Here is a 24,060-nt window from a genome sequence, read left to right on the forward strand (position 1 = left end):
AGTAGGTTCTACCATGCTATTAAGATGTCAGACTGCCAACCCAGGGAGGGAACAGTTGTCACCCTTCTTGAAGTTGGGTGCTAGCTAAATTGAGGAGGCAAACGTGCCACTGACAGCATAGCCAGTGGGTGGCTGAAGAAATGGCTAAAACAACACAAATAAATGGGCCCCAGTTCCTTGCGCATCCCTCGATCTGTTCTACAGCAGTGGCGTGGAGTTTGATTGACAAGAGGCTGCTAAGAACCTCAGAGGCCAGAAAAAGGATTGCCCTCTCAGTGTGTATCTACAACTGTAGGACACTGATGAGGGACGACTTGATCAATCATTTAATAGAGGAGAAGGCAAGGCCAGCCTACGACATCCTTGGTCTCTACGAAACAGGATGAAGAAAGGAGATGGAAGCCAAGTAGAGAAATGGAAGCACCATCATGTTAGGAAAAGGAGAAGGTGCGAGAACTGTTGGAGGAATCGGTTTTATCGTCAACAAGGAACGGTCTTCAAAAATCATCTCCTGCAAGTTCAAGTCATCACACATCAAAGTGCTACACCTCCAACTGAACAAGAACAGCACCCTCAAGATTATCCAGATCTATGGTCCTACAAGCACAAGTGAAGATGATGACATGGAAAAATTCTATCAGGAGCTTGAGGAAACCCTCGCTCAAAAATCCACATATATGATTGTGAAGGGAGATGTCAATGCCAAGGTCAGAAGAGGGAAAGAAGGTGAAAAGTTCATTGGAAGGTATGGCATCAGCAAACAGACTTCACGGGGAGAGCAACTGGCAACTCTGGTGGAGACTAAATAAATGTTCATTGGTAACACTGGTTTAAGAAGAAGGACAAGAGGAGGTGGATCACGCCCAATGCAAAGAACAAGAATGAGATTGACTATATTCTGATCGATAAGCGGCACATCATACAAAACATCTCAGTAGTGCAATCATTCAACACCGGCACTGATCATCACTTGCTTAGAGCGAGGCTCAACTTCAACGAAAAGATGGAGAAGAAAGCGCTACTTATGGCAAATCAGAGACAGCGGCCGAAAATATTCTACGAGGCAATCCTGAAAGCGAACATTTCCAAGGAAGACTGGAGTCTCATTGATCACTGTGATGAGGACTATAAAAACTTTGCTGATAAACTGAGGCAATGCATGAAATTAGCCAAGAAAGAAAGACCAAAAAATGCGAAGGTAAGAATCTCGGAGGAAATGAGGAACTTGCTAGAGAAAAAGAGAAATATGAAGAGAAACGATGGCAACAAACTCGAGTACTCCCTCCTCTGCAAGCTGATAAGAAGAAGACTAAAGGGGAACTTTGAGAAGTACCAAAATGAAAGGCTCTTAAAGATGGCTAAAGATCGCAGAAGCTTCAAAGAATTCAAATGGGAATTGACACTGTACAGGTTGACAATAATGGCGCTGAAGAACAAGGATGGAAAAGCAGTAATTGACAGAACAGGGATGGAAGCAGTCTGCAAAGATTTCTGCACCGAACTGTTCAGATCTCAAATAAATGTCCCACTACCAACACTTCAACGGACCAATGAGCACATACTCCCGGTCCTCATCAGCAAAGTTTGACATGCAGTTTATCAAATGAAGGAAGGAAAAACTCCAGGAAAAGACGGAGTGACGACTGAAATAATAAGAACTGGAGGCCAAGACCTCTGGGAAATTCTCGCTAAGATGTTTATCTGTTACTTGGAAATGCTTAGCTGGAAAAAGCCCAACACCATTTTGCTGTATAAGAAGGGTGATCGTGAAGACCTAAAGAACTACTGTCCAATATGCCTGCTTTCACATGTTTATAAGCTGTTCACCAAACTAATAACAAACCGACTCTCACAAAGTCTGGACAAGCAGCAGTTAAGAAAGCAGGCAGGTTTTTGAAGGAATTTCAGCACTATGGCCCATATCTTCACTATAAACCAGCTATTGGAGCGCTCAAGGCAATACAAATTCCCTTTATGCATTGCCTTAGTCGACTATGAAAAAGCATTCGACAGCGTAGAGATGAATGCAGTGCTGAAAGTTCTTGCAGAGCAGGGCATCGACACAAACTATATCGAACTATTAAAGGAAGCAAACTCTGACTGCACTATGGATATAACTCTGTTTGACATTCCCCTTCACACCCCAATCAAAAAAGGTATGAAGCAAGGAGACACAGTTTCACCGAAACTTTTCACAGCCTGCCTCAAAATGGTAATGAGGTGGATGAAATGGAAGGGTGGAATTAGCGTCAATGAAGAGCAGTTAAACCACCTCAGATTCGTGGACGATATCATGCTGATTGCTGAAAACACTATCAAACTACAGAAAAGGCTGCGAGAACTTGACATAAAAAGCAGCCAAGTTGGACTAAAAATGAACTGCTCTAAAACGAAATTTATACGGCCTGATGCCTTGCCAAAAGCCCAAATAATAGTTAAGGGAGAACAAATTGAAGAAGTCAAGCAATACATTTATCTGGGCCAAGAAATTAACATGCACCACAATCAGGAAGGTGAACTCTCACAAAGAAAGAAAGCTGGTTGGCATGCATTCAATTCTATCAAGGATGTCCTCCAAGAAAAAATCAACATGGCAACACAAGCCAACCTCTTCAACTCAACAGTACTGCCAGCAATATTGTACAGCAGCAAAACATGGGTGCTGATAAAGGTAGAGGAGCAACAACTGACTGTCACGGAGAGGGCAATGGAAAGAAGAATTTTGGGGATTTAAATGCGCAACCAAGTCCCCAATGAAGTGATCAGACAGCAGAGTGGAGTGCAGGACATCAGTGTTGAAAGCAGGTACAGTAAAATGCGATGAGCCGGGCATATAGCTAGGTTCACTGTCAGTCGATGGACTGCAGCTAATTTATGGACAGCCTCTTATTAACTGAAAGCAAAGAACGGAGCTCAATGCAGGAACAAGAGTCTGATTGCAGAACTGGGGCCACAGTTAGTAACAAAGAAAGATTTTTTTTTTTAAACTTGACAGTATCTCTTTAAACATACCCCTGTAGACAGAACATTTATATAAAAAAAATAAGTTCTGAGGAGAAACATTTAAAGCGGTTTTCTCTTATCACCATAAGCCTCACCTTTGACAGAAGATTGTTCGGACTGATACTGTAGCCTTTAAGGCTCTCATGTAACTTCTGTAAGCATTGTACGACTCTTCGTTGTTGTTCATCATTCTGCAGCTCTTCTGCTTTGATCAGAAAGTCATAGTGTTCTAAAGGTCCACTGCAAACCAACAAGGCCCTAGAGTTAGCATCTGCTAGAGTATTAGCGGCTATGTTCTCAGCTGCCTGAATTGTGTATGCTGTAAAATAAGAAATAATTAACTGTTAATATAAAGGTTCTGAAAGTTGTCTTATTATATTCTTAAACAATATACACAAATTAGTTTGTTTAAAAATGGCCATCTGCTACTTTAAATAAGTAGTAACAGAACAGTATAGATTAGCTAAATATGCACCAATATATTATATGTGATCTCTTTGTATTTCTCTAAATAAGCTTTTTAAAATGTAGTTCAAAACTGGAAGTTGCTTAGTAAAATAATTAATTAATTGAATACACAAAATTAAAAAAAAAAACAACAATTAGAGCTGGTCAAAACTTGCAATTTCCATTCCGCAGGAAATTCTATCATTTAGAAATCTGGTTTTGTTCCAAATTGGAACAAAAACAAAAATTTTCAAAACTTCCCACAAAATGATTTATTTTTAAAAAATTATTCAATTAAATTGAAACATTTCATTCTGATTGACTTTTTAAATTTTATATTTAAACTAAAAATCAAAATGATATGATCCAATAAGATAGAAATGTTGAAACCAAATGTTTTGACCTTATCAAAATACTTTTTTCAAACCAAAATTTTGTTGAACAACATATTTCTGTGGCAAGTTTTGATTTTGCTGAAACATTTTCTGACAGAAAACAGCATTGTGTCAGAAAAATTTTGACAAAACACTGACAACTAGACAGTTCTCTATATCAGGGCAATCCTCAGTCTGTCTGATGGTCCACTAGAAATCACCATCACTGGAGGCAAACCCCAACTATTCCTAGATTGGACCTGTGAGTTTGGATCCTGTGAAGTTTCTTCAGAGCTGTCTTCCCTCTACACTATGTGGGGGGAGTCAGTGCTATGGGAGTTTTGATTCAAAGGGAAGCCAGTGCCCCCATCAAACCCACAGAGCCCCAGTTCCTATTGGATACCCCAAGATTATAGAACAAGAAGCAGCATGAAACCTAAATTTATGGAAGGGAAAGTAATCTGGTGCTGTATTGTTCCTGAACACAGGGCTGAAGGCATCTGTAGTAGAGCTCTCCCTTAGTAGACCACAACAGGCTCTCCTTAAAGATGGGGCATCTTTGTGCCTTGGACTTCACCTGTTCTGTCTTGCCAAACACCAGCAGAAGCGGAAAGTGATAAACCCCCAGGCAGTCTCTTGGGATGGAAAGGAAAAGGCTTCTTCATTTACAGACATGGGAGATAGAGAGCATGTGTAAGTGCCGACAGAGGGTTCTGTGGGAGAAACTGCTCACGGCTGTCCCAAAATAAACATTCAAAGCCGAGGTTTATGAAAGAGGAGCACTAACAGACTTCTCACTCATCCAGTATAAGACTCTGCATTTTGCAGGACTGATCCATATATCATTAGCACTGCCTCTCTACTGTTCTCTGTTCTTGAACAGATCCAGAGAAGGGGATTCTTCATTATTATGAGCAACATATAGCAAATGTACACCAGAATATTCTTCCTACCTTATTCTTATCTTTCTTACTACTTCTTATTCTATCATTTTGTGCTAATGTCAACAATGCTTTCTTCATTTATGGTATATATCACTTCCCTTTTATTTTCCAGAATGTAGAAATTGGGCTCTGTCCATTTCGCTTCCTGTCTCACCCTCTAATGCTTATATTATATATCACAGTTCTCTGTGTGTTTTCTCTATTTCCCTCCACGCTCAAAAGTATCCTTCTTAAACTGTGAGGATTACATGTAATATTTCTGATATGGTCATAGCAGAGTGCAAAACCATATCATATTCCCCTAATTTTACATAAAATCTGTGTATTTATACAAAAACAGAATTAGCTTTTTTCACAAGAGTGCTACATTCCAAGCTTGTTTGTTTTGTTATACACTGTCACTCTCTCTTCTTAAATTCACTGCTTTCTAGAGAGCTGTATCAGTATTTTTATTTCTGTTCCTAAAATATATGTATTCACATTTAATCTCATTTTATTGCATGCAGCCAATTTTGCTGCCCTGCTGGCTGTCTACTACTCAAATATTACTGATCAACATGCCAGAAGATATTGATAATGAAATAAAGTGAAAGAAACCTCTTACTAACAGAGAATAAAAAACAAAACCTGAAGCAAACAAGAATACTTAAATTTAGGGCTTGAAAAATCCATTTACAAGTACAAAAATTTTCCTGGCAAGCGAGGAACCTAAGAGCAACTTCTGCATCTAATCTTTTGTGATGAAGTTCCTCCTCTGCCTTGGTGGGTTCTGCGCTTTCTGGCGGATTTGCTCGCCTCACCAGCTCTTTGGCTATCGTTTTAGAGGCCGTGTTCCGCAGTGGGACGGCTTCTTGGTAACGCGTAGCATAGTCCAAAACAACAGGTATATATTGGTGGCCCCGAGCCATCTTCTCCAGGGGTCCCACTAGGTCGATGGCTATTTGCTCGAAGGGGACCTCTATGATGGGAAGGGGTACTAAAGGTGCCCTCAGGTGGGGACGGGGACTGTGCAGCTGACACTCTGGGCAGGACACACAGTACCTCCACACTTCTTCATGTACTCCGGGCCAGAAGAACTGTCGTAGGCAAGACTTAAAACAGCATTCTGGTGTTTTTGAGGTACTAGGATCTGCTGTACCTTCTGCCCCGTACTGGTGCAATCTGGTACAAGAGATCCTGCTTCATTATGAAGTAGGGTCCTGGTCCCTGGGTTTTCCCTTCCACAGGGACCCTGTCTATTTCGGTCACCTCCTTCCTAATGTACCTTGGATCTCCAGCCTGGTCCCGTCCAAAATTTTCTCTCCGGGGCTAATCTGCCCGAGATCTAGGGGGTCAGTCTCTGTCGCCTCTCCTGGTTCAGAGGCATTAGGGTGGGGATCAGACTTGGGTGCTTCTCCCTCCTGGGTGGCCTCCTTTTCAGCTGCTCGGGTTCTCCTACCTACGAGAGCTACCCTCTGGCTTTGGGTCAGTATTCGGGTTCCCAAGGCCTTAGCTGCCCTTCTTTCCCTTTTCATCTTTCTACCCTGCCTGGGAGTGGAGAACAAATCTGGGGATATTTCAGAGAAGATTGGGGGTTGACAGTCTACTGTGGATGTCTCGCTAACTTCAGGGTTTCTCCCTTTCTCCAATCCCCCTACCGGGAGTAAGTTTCCAAACCCTGGAAAGTCCCTCCCCATGAGCACCAGGTATGGGAGCTTAGGGACTACACCTGCTGCTACCGCAGTAGTGTTCCCCTGAATTTCAATTTTTACCGGGATGGTGGGGTAATAATTAACTGTCCCATGGACGCATGTCACCCCCGTGCGCTTTGCCTGCAGCAGCTGACTACGCTTCACAAGCTTCCCTGAAATAAGCATGATAGCAATCCCTGAATCAACCAGTGCCGTGGTTTCTGCCCCATTTAGTTTTACTGGTCTGGTGTACATATGGGGGGTTAGTGCAACCCTCACCAGGTGAATTAGGGAGCATGTGTCTGCCCAGTTCCCCAGGTTATACTGCACAGGCTCCTCAGCATTGGGACACTGTGCAGCTGTGTGTCCCCACTCCCCGCAGGCATAACATCTGTATGGGGCCCTAGGTATTCCCCGGTCTCTCGGTTTGAGCAGTCTAATGACACTATCCTCTTCCCTCTCAGTGCTCCAACTATTTGTGGCCTCCAATAGGCCTTCAAACTCTCTCTTTTTCCACCTAGGCCCTACTAGGGGCCCAGTCACCTGAGCTCTGGGGCTTGGTGCTGCTAGTTTAACCAGGGTGCCTCTTCCTTAAGTGGTCGGGTCAGTTCCTTCACTTCTCTACCAATGCGACAACCTCGTCGTCGGTGGAAGGCTCGTTCTGGCTTACCCAGGCACGAAGGTCTGGCGGTAGTCCCCTCATGTATCGGTCGATGAACAGAACCTCTAGTATCTCTTCCGGACTCCGGGACTCAGTTCTTAACCACTTTCGTGTGAGATAATTGGGTCCGTGAGGTTTTGTTTTCCTGGTACCTCCACTCATGATATCGCTGGGCCCGCACTGTGGTCGTTACCCCAGATCTGGCCAGGATCTCTGCTTTCAGCTGGGGGTAATCTGCCGCAGCCTCTTCAGACAGGTCACAGTAGGCCTTCTGGGCCTCCCCACACAGGAATGGGGCGAGGATGCCAGACCACTGTTCTTGGGGCCAAGCCTCCCGCAGGGCTGTCCTCTCAAAGACCAGGAGATACGCTTCTACCTCATCCTCCCGCATCATTTCTGCAGCCAATTGCTGGCCCATATGATCTGCATCCCATCATGGACCCGATTTATCTCTGTAAGGGTCTTTACATGGTTTACCAGTTCCCGCAACATAGCACGGTCTTGAAGAGCCTGGTCCATCAGGAAGCGATTAGTCTCTTGCTGCAGCCGCACTGCCTCCTGTTGGGCGGCTGCCTGGACACGGGTAGCCTCCTGCTGGGCAGCCGTGGCTTGTATCGGTGCCCGCACTACATCATCCATTGTGGTGGGGGGAAAAAATAAGCCCTCTCCCTTTTTTAATTTTTTAAAATATCACCCTCACTTCTTCTGCCGCGCTGTGTACACCAAATCCCACCCCTTACACCTTTTGTGATTAAGTTCCTCCTCTGCCTTGGTGGGTTCTACGCTTTCTGGTGGATTTGCTCACCTCAGAGGTTCACGGCAGTCCTCAGTTTGGTTCCTTTTGTTAGTGGCACAAACCTGCCGTTCACTTGGCTAACCATCACTGGCCAGCATTGGGAAAAGGAGGAGAACAATCCCCGCAGTCTCTGCTGGCCCACCTAATGGGTCGGGGGACAGGCCAGAGACCTTCCCCTCTCGTGGGACCCACAGTCCAGATCAACTCCTCTTATATCAAATAGAGAGTTAAGGGGATGGGTGGAACCCGGGCCCGCCCTCTACTCCAGGTTCCAGCCCAGGGCCCTGTGGGTTGCAGCTGTCTATACAGGGCCAGTGCAAGGAAGTTTCGCGCCCTAGGCGAAACTTCCACCTTGCGCCTCCCCCTCCAGCCCTGTGGCAGCTCCCCGCCCCCCCCCCTCCGCCCTGAGGCGCCCCCCCCCGCGGCAGTTCCCCCCCGCCAGGGAGCCATGTGGCAGCTCCCGACCCAAGCTCACCTCTGCTCCACCTCTTCCCCGAGCACACCGCCCCCGCTCTAATTCTCCTCCCCTGCCAGGCTTGCGGTGCCAAACAGCTGATTGGCGACGCAAGCCTGGGAGGCGCGAGAAGTGGAGCAGCGACGGCGTGCTCGGGGAGGGGTGTAGCAGAGATGAGCTGGGGTGGGGAGCCCTGTGGCACGGGGAGCCATGCAGCAGATCCTCACCGCTCTGCCTCCTCCCCAAGCACGCCGCCCCGCTCTAATTCTCCTCCTCACCACAGGACCTTCCTCCTGATGTCTGGTAACGCTTGTACTTTGTAGTCCTCCAGCAGTATGACTACTCACTCTCAGCTTCTTGCGGCTCTTACTCCCAGCTCCTCACGCACGCCCCTCACTGACTGAAGTGAGGTCCTTTTTAAACCAAGTGCTCTGATTAGCCTGCCTGTCTTAACTGATTCTAGCAGCTTCTTAATTAGCTCCAGGTGTCCTAATTAGCCTATCTGCCTTAATTTGTTCCAGCAAGTTCTTGATTGTTCTGGAACTGCCCCTGTTACCTTACTCAGGGAAAAGGGACCTGCTTAACCTGGGGCTAGTATATCTGCCTTCTATCACTCTCCTGTAGCCATCTGGCCTGACCCTGTCACACTTTCTTTTTTTACAATATTGTTAATTGTTGCAAATATCACCATTTTTATGTAACCAAACATAAAACAATGCAGTGATATCGTCCTACATTTGTGATCGACAATTCCAGTCCCTCAGTTTTACCAACCTACAGTAGGGTGAAAATTAAATAGAACCTTGTCAGTTTTTCCTGCTGCTATTGAGAAACTTGCGGCAGCACCAAAATGATCAATCAGTTTTGATTGGGGCTGTAAAGCAATTTTAAAAATTAATCATGATTAATCGCAGTTAAACAATAATAGAATACTATGTATTTAAATATTTTTGGGTGTTTTCTACATTTTCAAATATATTTATTTCAATTACTACAAAGTGTAGTGCTACTCACTTTATATTTATTTTTATTACAAATATTTCCACTGTAAAAAAACAAAATAGTATTTTCAATTCACCTAATATGAGTACTGTAGTGCAATCTCTTCATCATGAAAGTTGAACGTAAAAATGTAGAATTATGTAAAAAAAATAACTGCATTCAAAAATAAAACAATGTAAAACTTTTGCGCCTACAAGTCCACCCAGTCCTATTTCTTGTTCAGCCAATCACTCAGAAAAACAAGTTTGTTTACATTTTCAGGAGATTATGCTGCCCACTTCTTGTTCACAATGTCATCTGAAAGTGAGAACAGGTGTTCTCATGGCACTGTTGTAGCCAGCATCGCAAGATATTTACATGCCAGATGTGCTGAAGATTCATATGTCCCTTCATGCTTCAACTACCATTCCAGGGAACATGCATCCATGCTGATGACGGGTTCTGCTCGATAACAATCCAAAGCAGTGTGGACCGACGCATGTTCATTTTCATTATTTGAATCAGATGGCACCAGCAGAAGGTTGATTTTATTTTTTGGTTGTTTTGGTTCTGTAGTTTCCGTATTGGAGTGTTGTTCTTTTAAGACTTCTGAAAGCATGCTCCACATCTCATCCCTCTCAGATTTTGGAAGGCACTTCAGATTCTTAAACCTTGGGTCGAATGCTGTAGCTATCTTTAGAAATCTCACATTGGTACCGTCTTCGCATTTTGTCAAATCTGTTCTTAAATGAACATCTGCTGAGTCATCATCCGAGACTACTATAGCACCTAGGAACCCTAATCATGGACCAGGACCACACTAGGTAACCTGCTGTACAAACAGAACAAAAACCTGTCCCCAAACACTTACAATCTAAATGTAAGATAAGAGACAGCAGATGGATACAAACAGATGAGGATGTACAAGGAACACAGAGACAATATTGATCGGCATGCTAGGCAGTGATCTAAGCATACCAGTGGCTTAACCATTTTCCATTTTTTGTAGGCATCAGAGAAAAGGAGAGTTGTGATAAATGAAGGGAGGGGGTAGCTCCCTTTTATGGACACCCAGCCAGCCAGTAGCTATAAAATCCCTCTTAGTAGCTGTTCTCTAATTGCTATACATGTAAAGGGTTAAAAAGTCTCACTGCTATGCATAGGTAAAAGGAAGTGACTGGACAACTGGCCAAAAGAGCCATTGGGAAGGCTAGAAGCTATTAAAATTGAAACAAGACTCCCCTTTTGTCTGTCTGTTGTTGTTCTCCCGGGGAGAGGCAGACTCGGCAGAGCTATGCTGTAAGAGCTTGGGCCAGGTATGAAAAAATCATCAGTATCATACCCAGAAACTACTCATTTAAAAACCCAGATATTTAAGTAGATCAGGAAATGTCTAAGAAGACACGATTACGTTTATCCTTTTTATTTTGTTATGGCTTGTGGATTCCTCTGTGCTAACCCCAGGTGCTTCTGTTTTGCTTGTAATCTTTAAACTGGACCTCAAGAAAGCTATTCTTGGTGCTTAATCCTTGTAGCTGCTCTTTTAAAATCTAGCAATAGCCTGAGTTCCCAGATGTATTTTTTTAATTAATAAAATTTACCTTTTTTAAGAACAGAATTGGACTTTTGTGTCTTAAGAGGTTTGTGCGCGTGTTGTTTAATTAGCTAGTGGCAACAGTTGATTAACTTTTTTTTTCTCTTTCCCGGGGTGTGTGTGAAAGGGTACTCCACAGGAAGGAATTCCCAGGTGCGCCTTCCTGGGCTCTCAAAGGGGTTCTGCACTTGGGTGGTGGCAGCATCTACCAATCCAAGGTCAGAGAAAAGCTGTAACCTTGGGAGTTTAATACAAGCCTGGAGTGGCCAGAATTAACTTTTAGAATCCTTGCAGGCCCCGCCCCCCACACCTTCTGCACTTAATGTGCCAGAGTGGGGAATTAGCCTTGACAAGAATTTTAAAGAGGAATTAGTTTTGCAGCTGTTTATGGAGAGAGCACTCCTCCCTAGCATGAAGGGCAGGACAGGACAAAGAATGAATTTGAAAATGTAATGAGTGGACAATGGAGGCTGGCATCATGGGCTGACTGGTGGTAGGAGCTGACATCTCAATAGTGAGCGACAGAGAATGAGGGGCAATAGGTAGGCTGGGGATAGTCTGTGAAGAGCCTAAGAGAAGCCAAATAGCTTATGTTTGAGGTAATAGAGAAGGGTGAACGAGTACAGGGATGCAAAGAGAGGGATGACATGGTCAAAGAGATGAGCTAGGAGAATGATCTTTGCAACAGCATTCCGAATGGCAAGGCAAGACTGCATTTATCCAGACCAGAGAAAAGGATGTTCCAGTAATTGAGATGAGAGCCTGGATGAGTGTTTTAGCTATGACTGATCTTTCCCCTTCAAAAGTTCCTTTATTTATTTGTATTCGTTTATAAATGTGTCTCTATGGGGGTGGAATAAAAGTCTATTTATGGAAACTTAGTTCATCTTCATTAGTTCACAACATATGCTGGCTGGGTCTGATATCATTCACAGATAATAGTAATAGGTGCATTTGGAATGTTATATTACTACACTCACAGCACTCGTTACAATGTTCATACCAGGGTGCAAAAGAACAATGCCAGATAGAGCACACAACAACACCACACATTACTATGACTCACTAATGAAATGGTCTTTCAAAGCCTCCCTGAATCAAATAGCTCCCTGTTGGGCTCCTGTTATAGCCCTGGTATCTAGCTGCTCAAAGTCACCAGACAACAATTCCACCTGCGCCCTCAACCCCAGCAGAAACTTTCCCTCCTTTGCTTCACATATATTATGCAGGACACAGCGATAAGCATTGGGACATTTTTTTCCACTGAGGTCCAATCTCAAGAGTAGACAGCGCCAGCGACCTTTCAAATAACCCAAGGCACATTTAACTGTCATTTTGCATCTTCTGAGTCTGTAGTTGAAGCACTCCTTGGTGCTGTCGAAGTGGCCGGTGTGTGGCTTCATGAGCCAGGGGAGTAAGGGGTAGGCTGGGTCCCCCAGAATCACTACTGGCATTTCAACATCCCCATTGGTAATCAACCAGTCTGGAAAGAAAGTCCCTGTTCGCAGCTTTCTGAAAAGTCCTGTGTTCTTAAAGATACATGCATCATGCACCTTCCCTGACCAGCCCACACTGATGTCGGTAAAGTATCTGTGGTGATCCACCAGTGCTTGCAATAACAAAGAATCAGCCCTTTCTGTTGATGTACCCTGTGGCAAGGTGGTCTGGTGCCAAAATGGGAAAATGCGTGCCATCTATTGCCCCACTGCAGTTTGTGAACCCCACTGCTGTAAAAGCATCCACTATGTCCTGCACATTGCCCAGAGTCACAGTCCTTCATAGCAGGAGGCGATTAATGGCCCTGCACATTTGCATCACAATAATCCCCACCGTGGATTTCCCAACTCCAAGTTGATTCCTAACTGATCTGTAGCAATTGAGTATTGCAGATTTCCATAGAGTGATCGTCATTCATTTGCTTCTCCACTATCAATGCAGATCTCATTTTGGTGCAGCTGTGCGAGAAGGCTGGGGCAAGCTCTGCACACAGATCCAGGAATGTGGCCTTGCGCATCCAAAAGTTCGGCACTCACTGCTCGTCATTCCAAAGCTGCATTATGATGCGATCCAGTCAGTGCTTGTTTCTTCAGCCCAGAACCAGTGCTCCACCATCTGCAGCTACTCCACCATCTGCAGCTGCTCCGTGAATGCTGCCAACAACTTTGAATAGAGTCTATGTCCCACAGCAATCTAGCCTCCAAGGAACTGTCATGTTCCCTGCAGCTCCTCTTGTGACTCTGCAGGATCAGGTGCCCCATGCTCATAACGCTCATCATAATAGCGAAGAGGTGTGCAGGATCCATGTTTCTGACACAGATAGCGCACAGCAAGGAGGGATGTCCGGGTTTGCGGTGATATTTGAAAAAAGGTGCAAAACATTATGGGATACAGATGAAATTATGGAATGGAGAACACTGCATTATAGGATGTTGAAATCATGTTCCCAGTCATCCCTGGGTGACTCATTTGGCCCCACGAGGCACTGCAAACCTGTACCAAAACACCCTGCGCTAGATAGTGGTGAGTTCCACAGTGAAATAGCTACCCATGATGCACTGCTCGCCGCATCTCTGCAAGCGCTGCTAGTGAGGACGCACACAATCAACACAAGGAGCGTAGTGTAGACATGCAAAATCAATTTAGACTCATAGACTCTAAGGTCAGAAGGGACCATTATGATCATCTAATTATTGCAGCAGCTATATGCCGACGTACTTAGGTCAACACAATTTTGTAGTTAGACATGCCCTTAGAGTTATTATGCAAAAAGACTCTGCAAGATTTAGACATAGCCTGGATGTGAAAACCTAGAAAGAAATCAAAGTCAAAGGTGACACCAAGGTTATGGGCTTCAGTGACAGGCAGGAAGCTAGTGTAGTTTGCCACAATTAAGAAAGGAAGTAACAGGGAGGATATCGGGTGCAGGGAAAATTTAAAAGCTTGTTTTAGTCGTGCTGATCTTGAGCTGACACTAGATACAGAGGATAGGACAAGAAACAATGGGCTTAAATGGCAGCAAGGGAGGTTTAGGTTGGACATTAGAAAAAATTCCTAACTGTCAGGGTGGTTAAGCACTGGAATAATTTGCCTAGGGAGGTTGGGGAACCTCCATCGTTGGAGATTTTTAAGAGGAGATTAGACCCCTTGTCAGAAATTGTCTAGATAATACTTAGTCCTGCAATGAGTGAAGGGCACTGAAATAGAGGACCTCTCAAGGTCCCTTCCAGTCCTACGATTCTATGATTCTATATCCATGAGGAGATGTCAGAGAGACAGGCTGAGATTTTAGTTGAACAGATGGAGAGAGGTCCGGAGTAGAGAGGTAGGTCTGTGAGTTATCTGCATAAAGATGGTAGGTGAATTTCTGTTTGTGGCTAAGATTACCCAGAAATAAGGTGTAAAGGAACAAAACCCTGAGGAATCTCAGACAAAGTTGCAGTGTGTGGTGGTGGTGGTGCAGGAGGGGGAGAAGGATCCGCTGAAGGACACCCTGAAGGAGTGATTTCAGAGGCAGGAGGAGAACTGGGAAAGGACAGTCACAGAAGCCAAAGGAGGACAAGAATCCAAGAAGAGCATGACTGACCGTGTTAACATGGCTGACAAATCAAGACAATTATGATGGAGTGCTGGGTTCTGAGCTTTGGCTAGGAAGAGGTCATTAGGGACTTTGACAAGAGCAATTTCAGTTGAGTGAAAAGGACTGAATCAGGATTGGAGAACAGTCTCAGATAAAACTGGAGGAGAGCAACTCCAGACAATGATTGTAAACAGTGCATTCAGTGAATTCAGACAAGAAAGGGAGAAGAGAGATGGGGCAGTAGTCAAGCAGGGACAATGGTGTGGATTTTTTTTTTTTTTTTAAAGATGGGTGTGACGTTGTGCAGTCTATATGGTTTTATAAAAACTTGATAATAAGTCAATATAATGTAACTGAGATGGTTTTAGAGAAAATACGGTAATAAGTGAATGTAACGTAACTGGGATATGCTTCATGCAAAAGGTCTCTTGTAAGGTATCATTACAAAGCTTATAATCTACTGAGTATGATCATCTGATTTGTATAAATGTACCACTCTTGTATCTAAAACTAGAAATATAAAATGTAACTCTGAGGGCCTATTGTAATTGTGCAAAGTGTGGACCATTAATGATGGTTTGGAATCTTGATGACTCCCATTGTCTGCAGATGGCTGTATTTACCTGTGAGTCTTCCTGTATATGTGTGTGCTGGCAAGTGAGTAATGAAGTCTTGCAGTGACATGTGATCATGTCACCTGAACTGGAATCCATCTTTAACCTGGTGCTTTTCCAGTGAGGTGGGGGTGGAAACCCAGAGAGACAAAGAGTTCCCGCCTTATGCAAAAGATATATAAAGGGGGGAAGAGAACAGAGAGGGAGGGAAGCCATCATGAAGAATCCCCTAGCTACCACCTGAGCTGCAACAAGAGCTGTACCAGGGGAAAGAATTGTGCCCAGGCCTGGAAGGTGTCCAGTCTGAGAAAAACTTACTGAAACATCTCTGAGGGTGAGATTATCTGTATTTAGTTTGATTAGGCATAGATTTGCGCATTTTATTTTATTTTGCTTGGTGACTTACTTTGTTCTGTCTGTTACTACTTTGAACCACTTAAATCCTACTGTCTGTATTTAATAAAATCACTTTTTGTTTAGTAATTTACTCAGAGTATGTATTAATACCTGGGGGAGCAAACAACTGTGCATATCTCTCTATCAGTGTTATAGAGGGCGAACAATTTATGAGTTTGCCCTGCATAAGCTTTATGCAGGGTAAAACGGATTTATCTGGGTTTAGACCCCATTGGGAGTTGGGCATCTGAGTGCTAAAGACAAGCACGCTACTGCGAGCTGTTTTCAGGTAAACTTGCAGCTTTGGGACAAGTGATTCAGACCCTGGGTCTGTGTCTGGAGCCAGACGGGAGTGTCTGGCTCAGCAAGACAGGGTGCTGGAGTCCCGAGCTGGCAGGGAAAACAGAAGCAGGGGTAGTCTTTGCACATTGGGTGGCAGCTCCCAAGGGGGTTTCTGTGATCCAACCCGTCACAATGGGAAATACTAAAGCTTGCTTGTATTGTGACAGGGAAGAGCCAGAGGAAAGTGGGAGGTTAATGAGAAGAGTAAGGAAGGGGAGGAGAGTGGATGCAAGAGAGACAGGATGGGATGCCTACAGCATGCAGAGAGGTTAGAAAACATGGGGCCTTACTCATAATGCTTTCCACTCGTGCTAAAACTGATAGGTGCTAAAACTGGTAGGCATAACCTAACATTATCTTCCTCTGTTTCATTCTGAAAGGAGATTCAGACATGATCTCCTCTGCTGCTATGGGAAAAGGGTACAAATAAAAAGGAGGGGAAGAAAGAGAATTAAACCTCTGCTTCTGGTACATATTATCCCTGTGGCTCAACAAAAGAAGCAAAATGAAATTAACAGGAATACAGTCAGTTACACTTGACTGCTGCTTCCCCCAGGCCCTGTTGCAGAAACATTAAAAGTCAAAGCACAGATGCAGGAGAAAAGAAAAAATGCTAAAATGGGATGGATTGTAGGAACAATCAGAGGCTTGAAGAACAAATGTGGAGACTACAGAAATTTGGCATACAAAACACCACTTGGTCCATTACATATCTGCACAAAAAATGCTCAGAATCATGCAAAGCTGATCAAACTATTTGCATTAGACTTCCTTTCAGCAAGGTTAACCGTTGTATGGTCTTCCACTATGCCAGTCTTCACTTGTGCAATGTGGACAGAAATTGCTGGTGTAATAACACCAGCCGTGCAAAGAGTCTACTTTCCCACAGTGCACTGATCACTACTTAGGTGGTCTGCCTGCTCTATTTTCTTTATGGCAATACACAGAGTCATGTTTGCAGGAAGCAATGTACTGAACAAGTCATACTGCATACACTGCAGCTCATTTGCATATTATTTCACAGCAATCAACTTCTTTAAGTATCTACTATAAGAAGACTTCTCCCCATGAAGATATTCACAAATCACAACCAAATCATTTCTTAAGCTTCTCTTGGTTAAGCTAAACGGGGTTGAACTTCTTACGATTCTCAGTGTAAAGCACGTTTTCCTCAAATCATTCTCAGAGCTCTTTTCTGAACCCTTCCCAATTTTTTACTGGACACAATATTCCAGGAATTCTCTCACTGATGCTGTTTGAAAAGGTAATACTACCTCTCTTCTACACAATCTTCCCCTGCTTATACATCCAAGGATCATGTTGCCCCTCTTAACCAAAGCATAATACTGTGGGAAGTATCAGGGGGCAGCCGTGTTAGTCTGTATCTACAAAAACAACAAGGAGTCTGGTGGCACCTTAAAGACTAACAGATTTATTTGGGCATAAGCTTTCGTGAGTAAAAACCTCACTTCTTCGGATGCATCCGAAGAAGTGAGGTTTTTACTCACGAAAGCTTATGCCCAAATAAATCTGTTAGTCTTTAAGGTGCCACCAGACTCCTTGTTGTTACTGTGGGAAGTCACGTTCAGTTGGTTTGCCTACCATGATTTCTAAGTCCTTTTCAGAATCAATGCCTTCCGGAATACAATCCCCTATCCCATAAATGTGATCTATCTTCTTTGTTCCTACATATATGATGTTACATTTGACTGTATATCTACACATGCTGTTCATATGAGACCAGTTTACCAAACAATCCAGATGACTCTGTAAAACTGACCTGTCCTTATTCTTATTTATTACTCCACTATGTAGTTACTAGCTTCTGTTCTCCAAACTTAACAGAGGGTGATGAAAAGGCCTTCATCTCCTGTGGCAACCCGAGCTGGTGATCAATCTGTGGCTCACTGGTCAATAGTCTCACTTTGACAACCTACCCATAGTTTGTTATACCTGAACTTGCAGTTGGCGAACTATGAGTGATCACCTGCTGAGGAGTTACAGAGCTGGAGGCTTTACTGGCATGGGGGGAGAGGGGAAGGTACAAAACAGCAGGAGGCAGAGAATGCAGCCTCACTTAATGATCCATAACTGGATCCAGACCTGCAAAGGTATAGTAGGGGGATCAAGACAAGGGAGGCCCATGGCTGAGGCATTTCTGGGGAGGGGTGCTAAAGATGGCAGAGCGAGGAGCAGAGAGGAGACTCAGCCAGTGAAGTAAGGATATTTGCCAGCCGAGGGAGCTGTCAGGTTGAAAGCTGTCAAAGACAGTGTACTGTTAACTCTGACAGCTATTGATTGTGTCAGTGGGAGGCGACCATACTAGCACTCAGTTGAGTGAGATGCAATCAGGGTTTTACCTCTACAAATTACAGGGGTAACTCAATGATTGTGGCTGCCCTGATAATCAGCTGAAGCATTTGTGTTTGGACACAGGTGTATTTCAATCAATTGAGAGGGAGCAACTGGTGTTTATGCTGAAACTATGAGTTTAGGAACAGGGACCTTATCTCCTTATACGTCTGGGGCTTGGAAAATGTCCTCACCTACATGCCAGAAAACTTCCCCTGGCAAGCAGGTGAGGGCAGGTACACGTAGCCATAATGGGACACTGAGTGAGAAACGTGGTTTGTTCTTTGTGAGCAGGGCTACAGCTGCCCACTAAGTGTCAGTTACACAGACTCATTCTTTCCACTGGTGGGGGAAGGAGACACTGTCCTTTGCTCCTGGCTCTCTCTTTCCTTCTTGCACCAAGGAGTGAGCTGAGCCTCCCCGCCACTCTGCTGCTGCCTGGGGGTAGCTCCGTGAAGCTTATGCGAATCTGAGCAACTTACCTGCTGCTCAGACAAGGGAGAAGCCCCCGGCCCCGCTTCCGTCCCAGCAGCCGCGGGGTGGGCAGAGGGCAGCGCCGCTCGCTTTACTCCCAGCCGCAGGGAAGGGATCGCCCCAAGCCCATCAGCCCGCCAGAGCCAGGGGAGTGAGCAGCGGGGACACACCGCAGCGCTTTTTCTCCCTCAACCCCTGGCGGGGAAGGGCCATGTGGGGATGCCCAGTCCCTGGGGACCCCCCGCGGAGATCATCACAGCGTGGGGCATCCCCGGCCCATCAGCCTCCCCAGCGATACGGACAGAGCCGGCGCTGGCCGGGGTCCCCCAGCGGCGAGGCGGCGCCGCCTGCGCCCAGCCCGGGCTCCCCGCCCCCTCTGCGGCCGGCACTGACCTCTCCGCGGGGCCGCGGCCCGAGCCGGCAGCAGGCGGGCGGCGTGTCTGGCTGCGGTAACCAAGGGCGACACGGGCGCCGCCATCTTTCCGGCAGACTCCGTCCTCCCCCCGCCCTTCAAAATAACTTCACTCAGAGGAGGAGAAGCGGACAGAGCCCTCCCCGGCCGGGCCACTGCCGCCGTGCGTGACACCGCCCCCTGCGCGCGGCAGAGCCCGAGCTTTGCCCCGCCCGCTCTCCCTCCATTAGGGGCCGAGCCGCGTCGCGCAGGGACTACAAGCCCCAGCATGCAACGCGCCACCCCCGCCCGCCAAGCGACGGGGAGCGATGCGTGCTGGGAAATGTAGTTTGTTCTGGGCTGCAGGAGGCGCGGAGTGAGTGGCTAGGCCCGTGATGAATCGCGTCCCTGGGAGTTATCGGCAGCCCCCCGCCCGTGCATTTGCTTGGTTACCCCTAGGAGCCTGGGACTGGTTCAGCTCACGTTGGCTAAGGCTAGGGTGACCAGATGTCCCAATTTTATAGGGACAGTCCTGATTTTTGGGTCTTTTTCTTATATAGGCTCCTATTACCAGGGCCACATTAACTTTTTGTGGGCCCCCCTGGGGAATGATTGTAAAAGCAGCTGAGGGCAAAAGCACATTGGGGCGGGAGCTAGGGTTGGTCCCTGGAGCAAGGGAGGGCCAGGGGTAAACTGCAAGCACAGCAAGGCTGGGGAGGGGGTAAACAGGATCCCCTCCTCCCTGCCCACATAAAGCAGGTACCTACCTGGTTCTAGCCCAGGAGTAGCCAACCTATGGCACGCGTGCTGAAGGCGGCATGCAAGCTGATTTTCAGTGGCACTCACACTGCCCAGGTCCTGGCCACCTGTCCGGGGGGCTCTGCATTTTAATTTAATTTTCAATGAAGCTTCTTAAACATTTTAAAAGCCTTGTTTACTTTACATACAACAATAGTTTAGTTATATTATAGGCTTAGAGAAAGAGACCTTCTAAAAACTTTAAAATGTATTACTGGCACGTGAAACCTTAAATTAGAGTGAATAAATGAAGACTCGGCACACCACTTCTGAAAGGTTGCTGACCCCTGTTCTAGTCCATTCTCTTTGTCGCTTTCTGCACTGAGCTGCCCCTCCTCCCGCAGCAGCAGGACAGGTTCTCTTCCAGCCCTCTGGAGTGGGTGTTGGGAGTGGGAGGAGCAGAGGTTAATGTGGTTATTCCTATAACCGGACATTTAGTTTCCAGTCAACACTGCTAACTGGACACTCAGGTCCCATTTTCTACTGGACTTTCCAGTCTAAAACTGGATACCTGGCAACAGGGCTGCCAGAAAAGCACGGGGGGGGGGGGAGGAAGGGAGCAAGTGCTGGGTGGGTTAGGGAGTGAAGGGGAGCTAGTAGACATGGCCATGTCTGCTGTACTGCCCAGGTAGGTTGGAGACTGTGGAGATCAGCTGAAACACAGCCCAGGTGATGTGACAGCCAGTGGTGGATTTAGAATTAGTGGGACCCCCCGGCCCTGTGCTCAGCTTCATTTTTGGGGCCCCTCCTTGGGACCCAGCCAAGAAAAAGAACATTCTCTCTTATCTCCTCCCGACCCCATTTTTCATTCTTTTTTTCTTCATCCTCCTCCTATAAGTAATAGCAAGTAAATGAAAATAAAGTGAGGTACCTTGATTGTTCCTGAGTCTAACTTATTTTTCCACAGACCACTTGAAAATTGCAGAGGGTCTCGATGGACCACTTAATGATCTTTCCAAATGTTGTTTGTACCTTTAGCTAACTATTGTAAAGTGCTTTGGATAAGAGCGCTTTATTAAAAAAATATAAACAAATGTTGGGGTGTGGGGTCTGGCCAGGAGCTAGGGTGAGGGAGGGGGTTCAGGGTTGCGGCAGGAGGTTGGGGTGTGGAGCGCTTACCTGGGGCAGCTCCTGTTTTGTGCGAGGGGTGCAGATGGGGATGTGGTGGGGGGTGCAGGAGTCAGGGCATGGGGGGGGCTGGGTATGTGTGGGGGTGCAGGAGTCAGGGCAGGGGCTGAGGGTGTGCAGGGGGCTGGGAGTGTGTGAGGGGGGTTCAGGAGTCAGGGCAGGGGGCTGGGAAGGTCTGGGGGGCAGGGGGCAGGGCAGGGGGCCGGGGGTATGTGAGGGGGTGCAGGGGTCAGGGCAGGGGGCTGGGGAGGTGTGAGAATAATAGAATATCAAGGTTGGAAGGGACCTCAGGAGGTCATCTAGTCCAACCCCCTGCTCAACGGGACTTCTATGGAAGTAGCAACTGCTTACCACCAAGTGTGCCCCAAATTGAATGTGGGCTTATTTCTGTAATGCAGACTGTTGCAGCTTTGCTTCAGCATAGTGAATTTAAGAAGGATCTTTGCAGTTAATTTACATTTCTTGGTGTTGGTCAGCTTGTGGGGTTTTTTTTTCAATTATGTAGATTTTGTAACTGAAAGTGAAAGGCTAATACTTCTGGCTAGAGCAAGACCTGGGGCACAGAAATGCTGTGCAGTCTCCACTTGCATGCCAATACACTTCGATGTTGAACAGTAACACCCCACCATTTTCAGTGGGGGGCACATTTTGCTAGTTTTAAGGCAAGACACAGGGACTGATCTTGCCTTGTGCTGCATAGTTGTCTTTAGTGGAAGACAGAGCATAAGGAGTCTCTTCCCTGGTGTAGTCAGGTCAGAAAACCTATCTCATACTCAAGAGAGCATGAGGGAAGGGGATGGGCTACTTCCCTAGCTTGGTATGGCCAAATCCCCAGCCAGCTAATGAAGCCTGTAGTAGCTTGGTATACATGCTACTATTTTTGTCCAAAGGAACAACAGTGGGTGTCTCACCATGTGGTGCAGCTGCCAGCCCTGATAATTCTTGTGCTTCACCAGTAAAATATCACGTGCAATTACTGCATTGTTAGTATTTCTCTGCTCCACGTCCCATCTCCATAACTGCTACTCCACCCAGGGAGAGCAGATTTTCAACCACTAGTTTCTACTGCCATCTCATCTTTTAATGGCCTCCACAGCAGCCAACACAAACATAATCAAGTTTCAAAGTTTATCATCACATATGTCAGCTCCTCCCATAGTTTGTTTCCTGTAGTCATTACACTGAGACCATATCTACACTGTAGAATTATATCGACTTGAGTTATTAAGTCAACTTGGTGTTAAGCCGCTGCAGATATTACATCGCTTGTGTGTCTCCACACTATGGTCCTTGTGTCAGCAGTGCATGTCCTCACTAGGAGCTCTTGTATCAATGCCGAGAGGAGTGTACTGTGTGTAGCTATCCAACTGGGCAACTTGCCACCATGTAGCGCGGGGTGTTTTGGGAAGGTTTTGCAATGCCTCATGGGACTGAAATGAGTTGCACAGTGGTGACTGGGAGCACGGGTTCAGTTTTATATAATGAAGTGTTGTCCATCCCATAATGTTTCACTTCTCTTTTCAAAATCACCCACACAAACCTGTGCATCCCTCCTTGCTGTCCGCTATCTGTGACCAGGAGCGCCACCAACTTTTCTGCCACCCTAGGCGGCGGAAGGTCCCGCCCCGAAATGCCGCCCCCCACAGAGGTGGCCGAAGGTCCCGCCGCTGAAATACCGCCACGGTCGCCGCCCCCCAAATTGTAGTGCCCTAGGCGACTGCCTAGGTCGCCTAATGGGTTGCGCCGTCCCTGTCTGTGACAGAAGTATGGATCCTGCACAGCTCTTCACTACTGTGATAAGCATTGTGAGCATGGGCTGGCTGATCCTGCAGTATTTGCAGAGCGACAAGAAGAGGCACGGGGAACATGATTCCTTGGAGGCTTGATTGCTGTGGGACATAGAAAGAAACTATCCAAGGTTGTTGGCGGTGTTCATGGAGCAGCTTCAGATGATGGAGCACCAGTTCTGGGCCTAAGAAACAAGCACTAATTGATGGGATCACATTGTGATGCAAGTTTTGGATGATGTGCAGCGGGTGCAGAACTTTCAGATGTGCAAGGTCATATTCCTGGATCTGTGTGCAGTGCTCACCCCAGCCTTCCTGCACAGCCATACCAAAATGAGATCCACACTGACAGCGGAGAAGCAAGTGGCAATTGCTCTGTGGAAGCTTGCAATGCAATTTGAAGTTGGGAAATCCTCTGTGGGGGTTATTGTGATGCAAATGTTCAGGGCCATTAATCACCTTCTGTTATGAAGAACTGTGACTCTGGGCAATGTGCAGGACATAATGGATGGCTTTGCAGCAATAGGGTTCCCAAACTGCAGTGGAGCAATAGATGGCATGCAAATCCCCATTTTGACACCAGACCACCTTGCCACTGAGTACATCAACAGAAAGGGCTACTTTTCTATGGTAATGGAAGCTTTGTGGGATCACGGGGAATGCTTTACTGATATCAGTGTGGGCTGGTCAGGGAAGGTGCATGATGCATACATCTTTAAGAACACAGGACTGTTCAGAAAGCTGTAAACAGGAATTTTCTTTCCCAACTGGTGGATTACCATTGGCAATGTTGAAATGCCAATGTGATGCTGGGAGACCCAGCCTACCCCTTGCTCCCATGGCCCATGAAGCCATACAGCAGCCACCTCGACAGCACCAAGGAGTGCTTCAACTACAGACTCAGCAGGTGCAGAGTAGTGGTTGAATGTGTCTTTTGTTGGTTGAAGGGTCGCTGGTGCTGTCTACTCAAGAGATTAGACCTCAGTGAAAAAAAATATTCCAATGGATATAGCTGCCTGCTGTGTCCTGCATAATATATGTGAAGCAAAGGGAAAAAAGTTTCTGCTGGGGTTGAGGGCACAGGTGGAGTGGCTGTCTGGTGATTTTGAGCAGCTGAACACAAGGACTATCATAAGGACTCAGTGCATAGCTATATGGCTCAGGGAGGCTTTGAAAGACCATTTTAATAGTGAGCCAGAGTAGTGTGTTGCTGTAGTTTGCTCTACCTGTCCTTGGTCTTTTGCAGCCCTGTATGAACCCTTTAGTGAATGCTGTGT

The 24,060-nt window shown here is 46.1% G+C and overlaps 1 protein-coding gene across 1 annotated transcript in view; it reads right to left on the minus strand.

Annotated features, from left to right (window-relative positions):
* AFG1L (AFG1 like ATPase) overlaps positions 1 to 19,265 on the minus strand; it is a 141,260-nt gene extending 121,995 nt beyond the window's left edge. Inside the window, exons 1-2 of the mRNA XM_054024534.1 lie at positions 19,073 to 19,265; positions 3,099 to 3,322 (exon numbers count right to left, since the gene is read on the minus strand). Of these exons, the coding sequence (XP_053880509.1) occupies positions 3,099 to 3,322; positions 19,073 to 19,157 (309 nt within the window). The 5' untranslated portion in view covers positions 19,158 to 19,265. The remainder of the gene's footprint in view (positions 1 to 3,098; positions 3,323 to 19,072) is intronic.
* Between the last annotated feature and the right edge of the window lie 4,795 nt (positions 19,266 to 24,060).

The sequence above is a fragment of the Malaclemys terrapin genome, chromosome 3 (genome assembly GCF_027887155.1).
Source record: "Malaclemys terrapin pileata isolate rMalTer1 chromosome 3, rMalTer1.hap1, whole genome shotgun sequence".
Classification (NCBI taxonomy): Eukaryota; Metazoa; Chordata; order Testudines; family Emydidae; genus Malaclemys; species Malaclemys terrapin.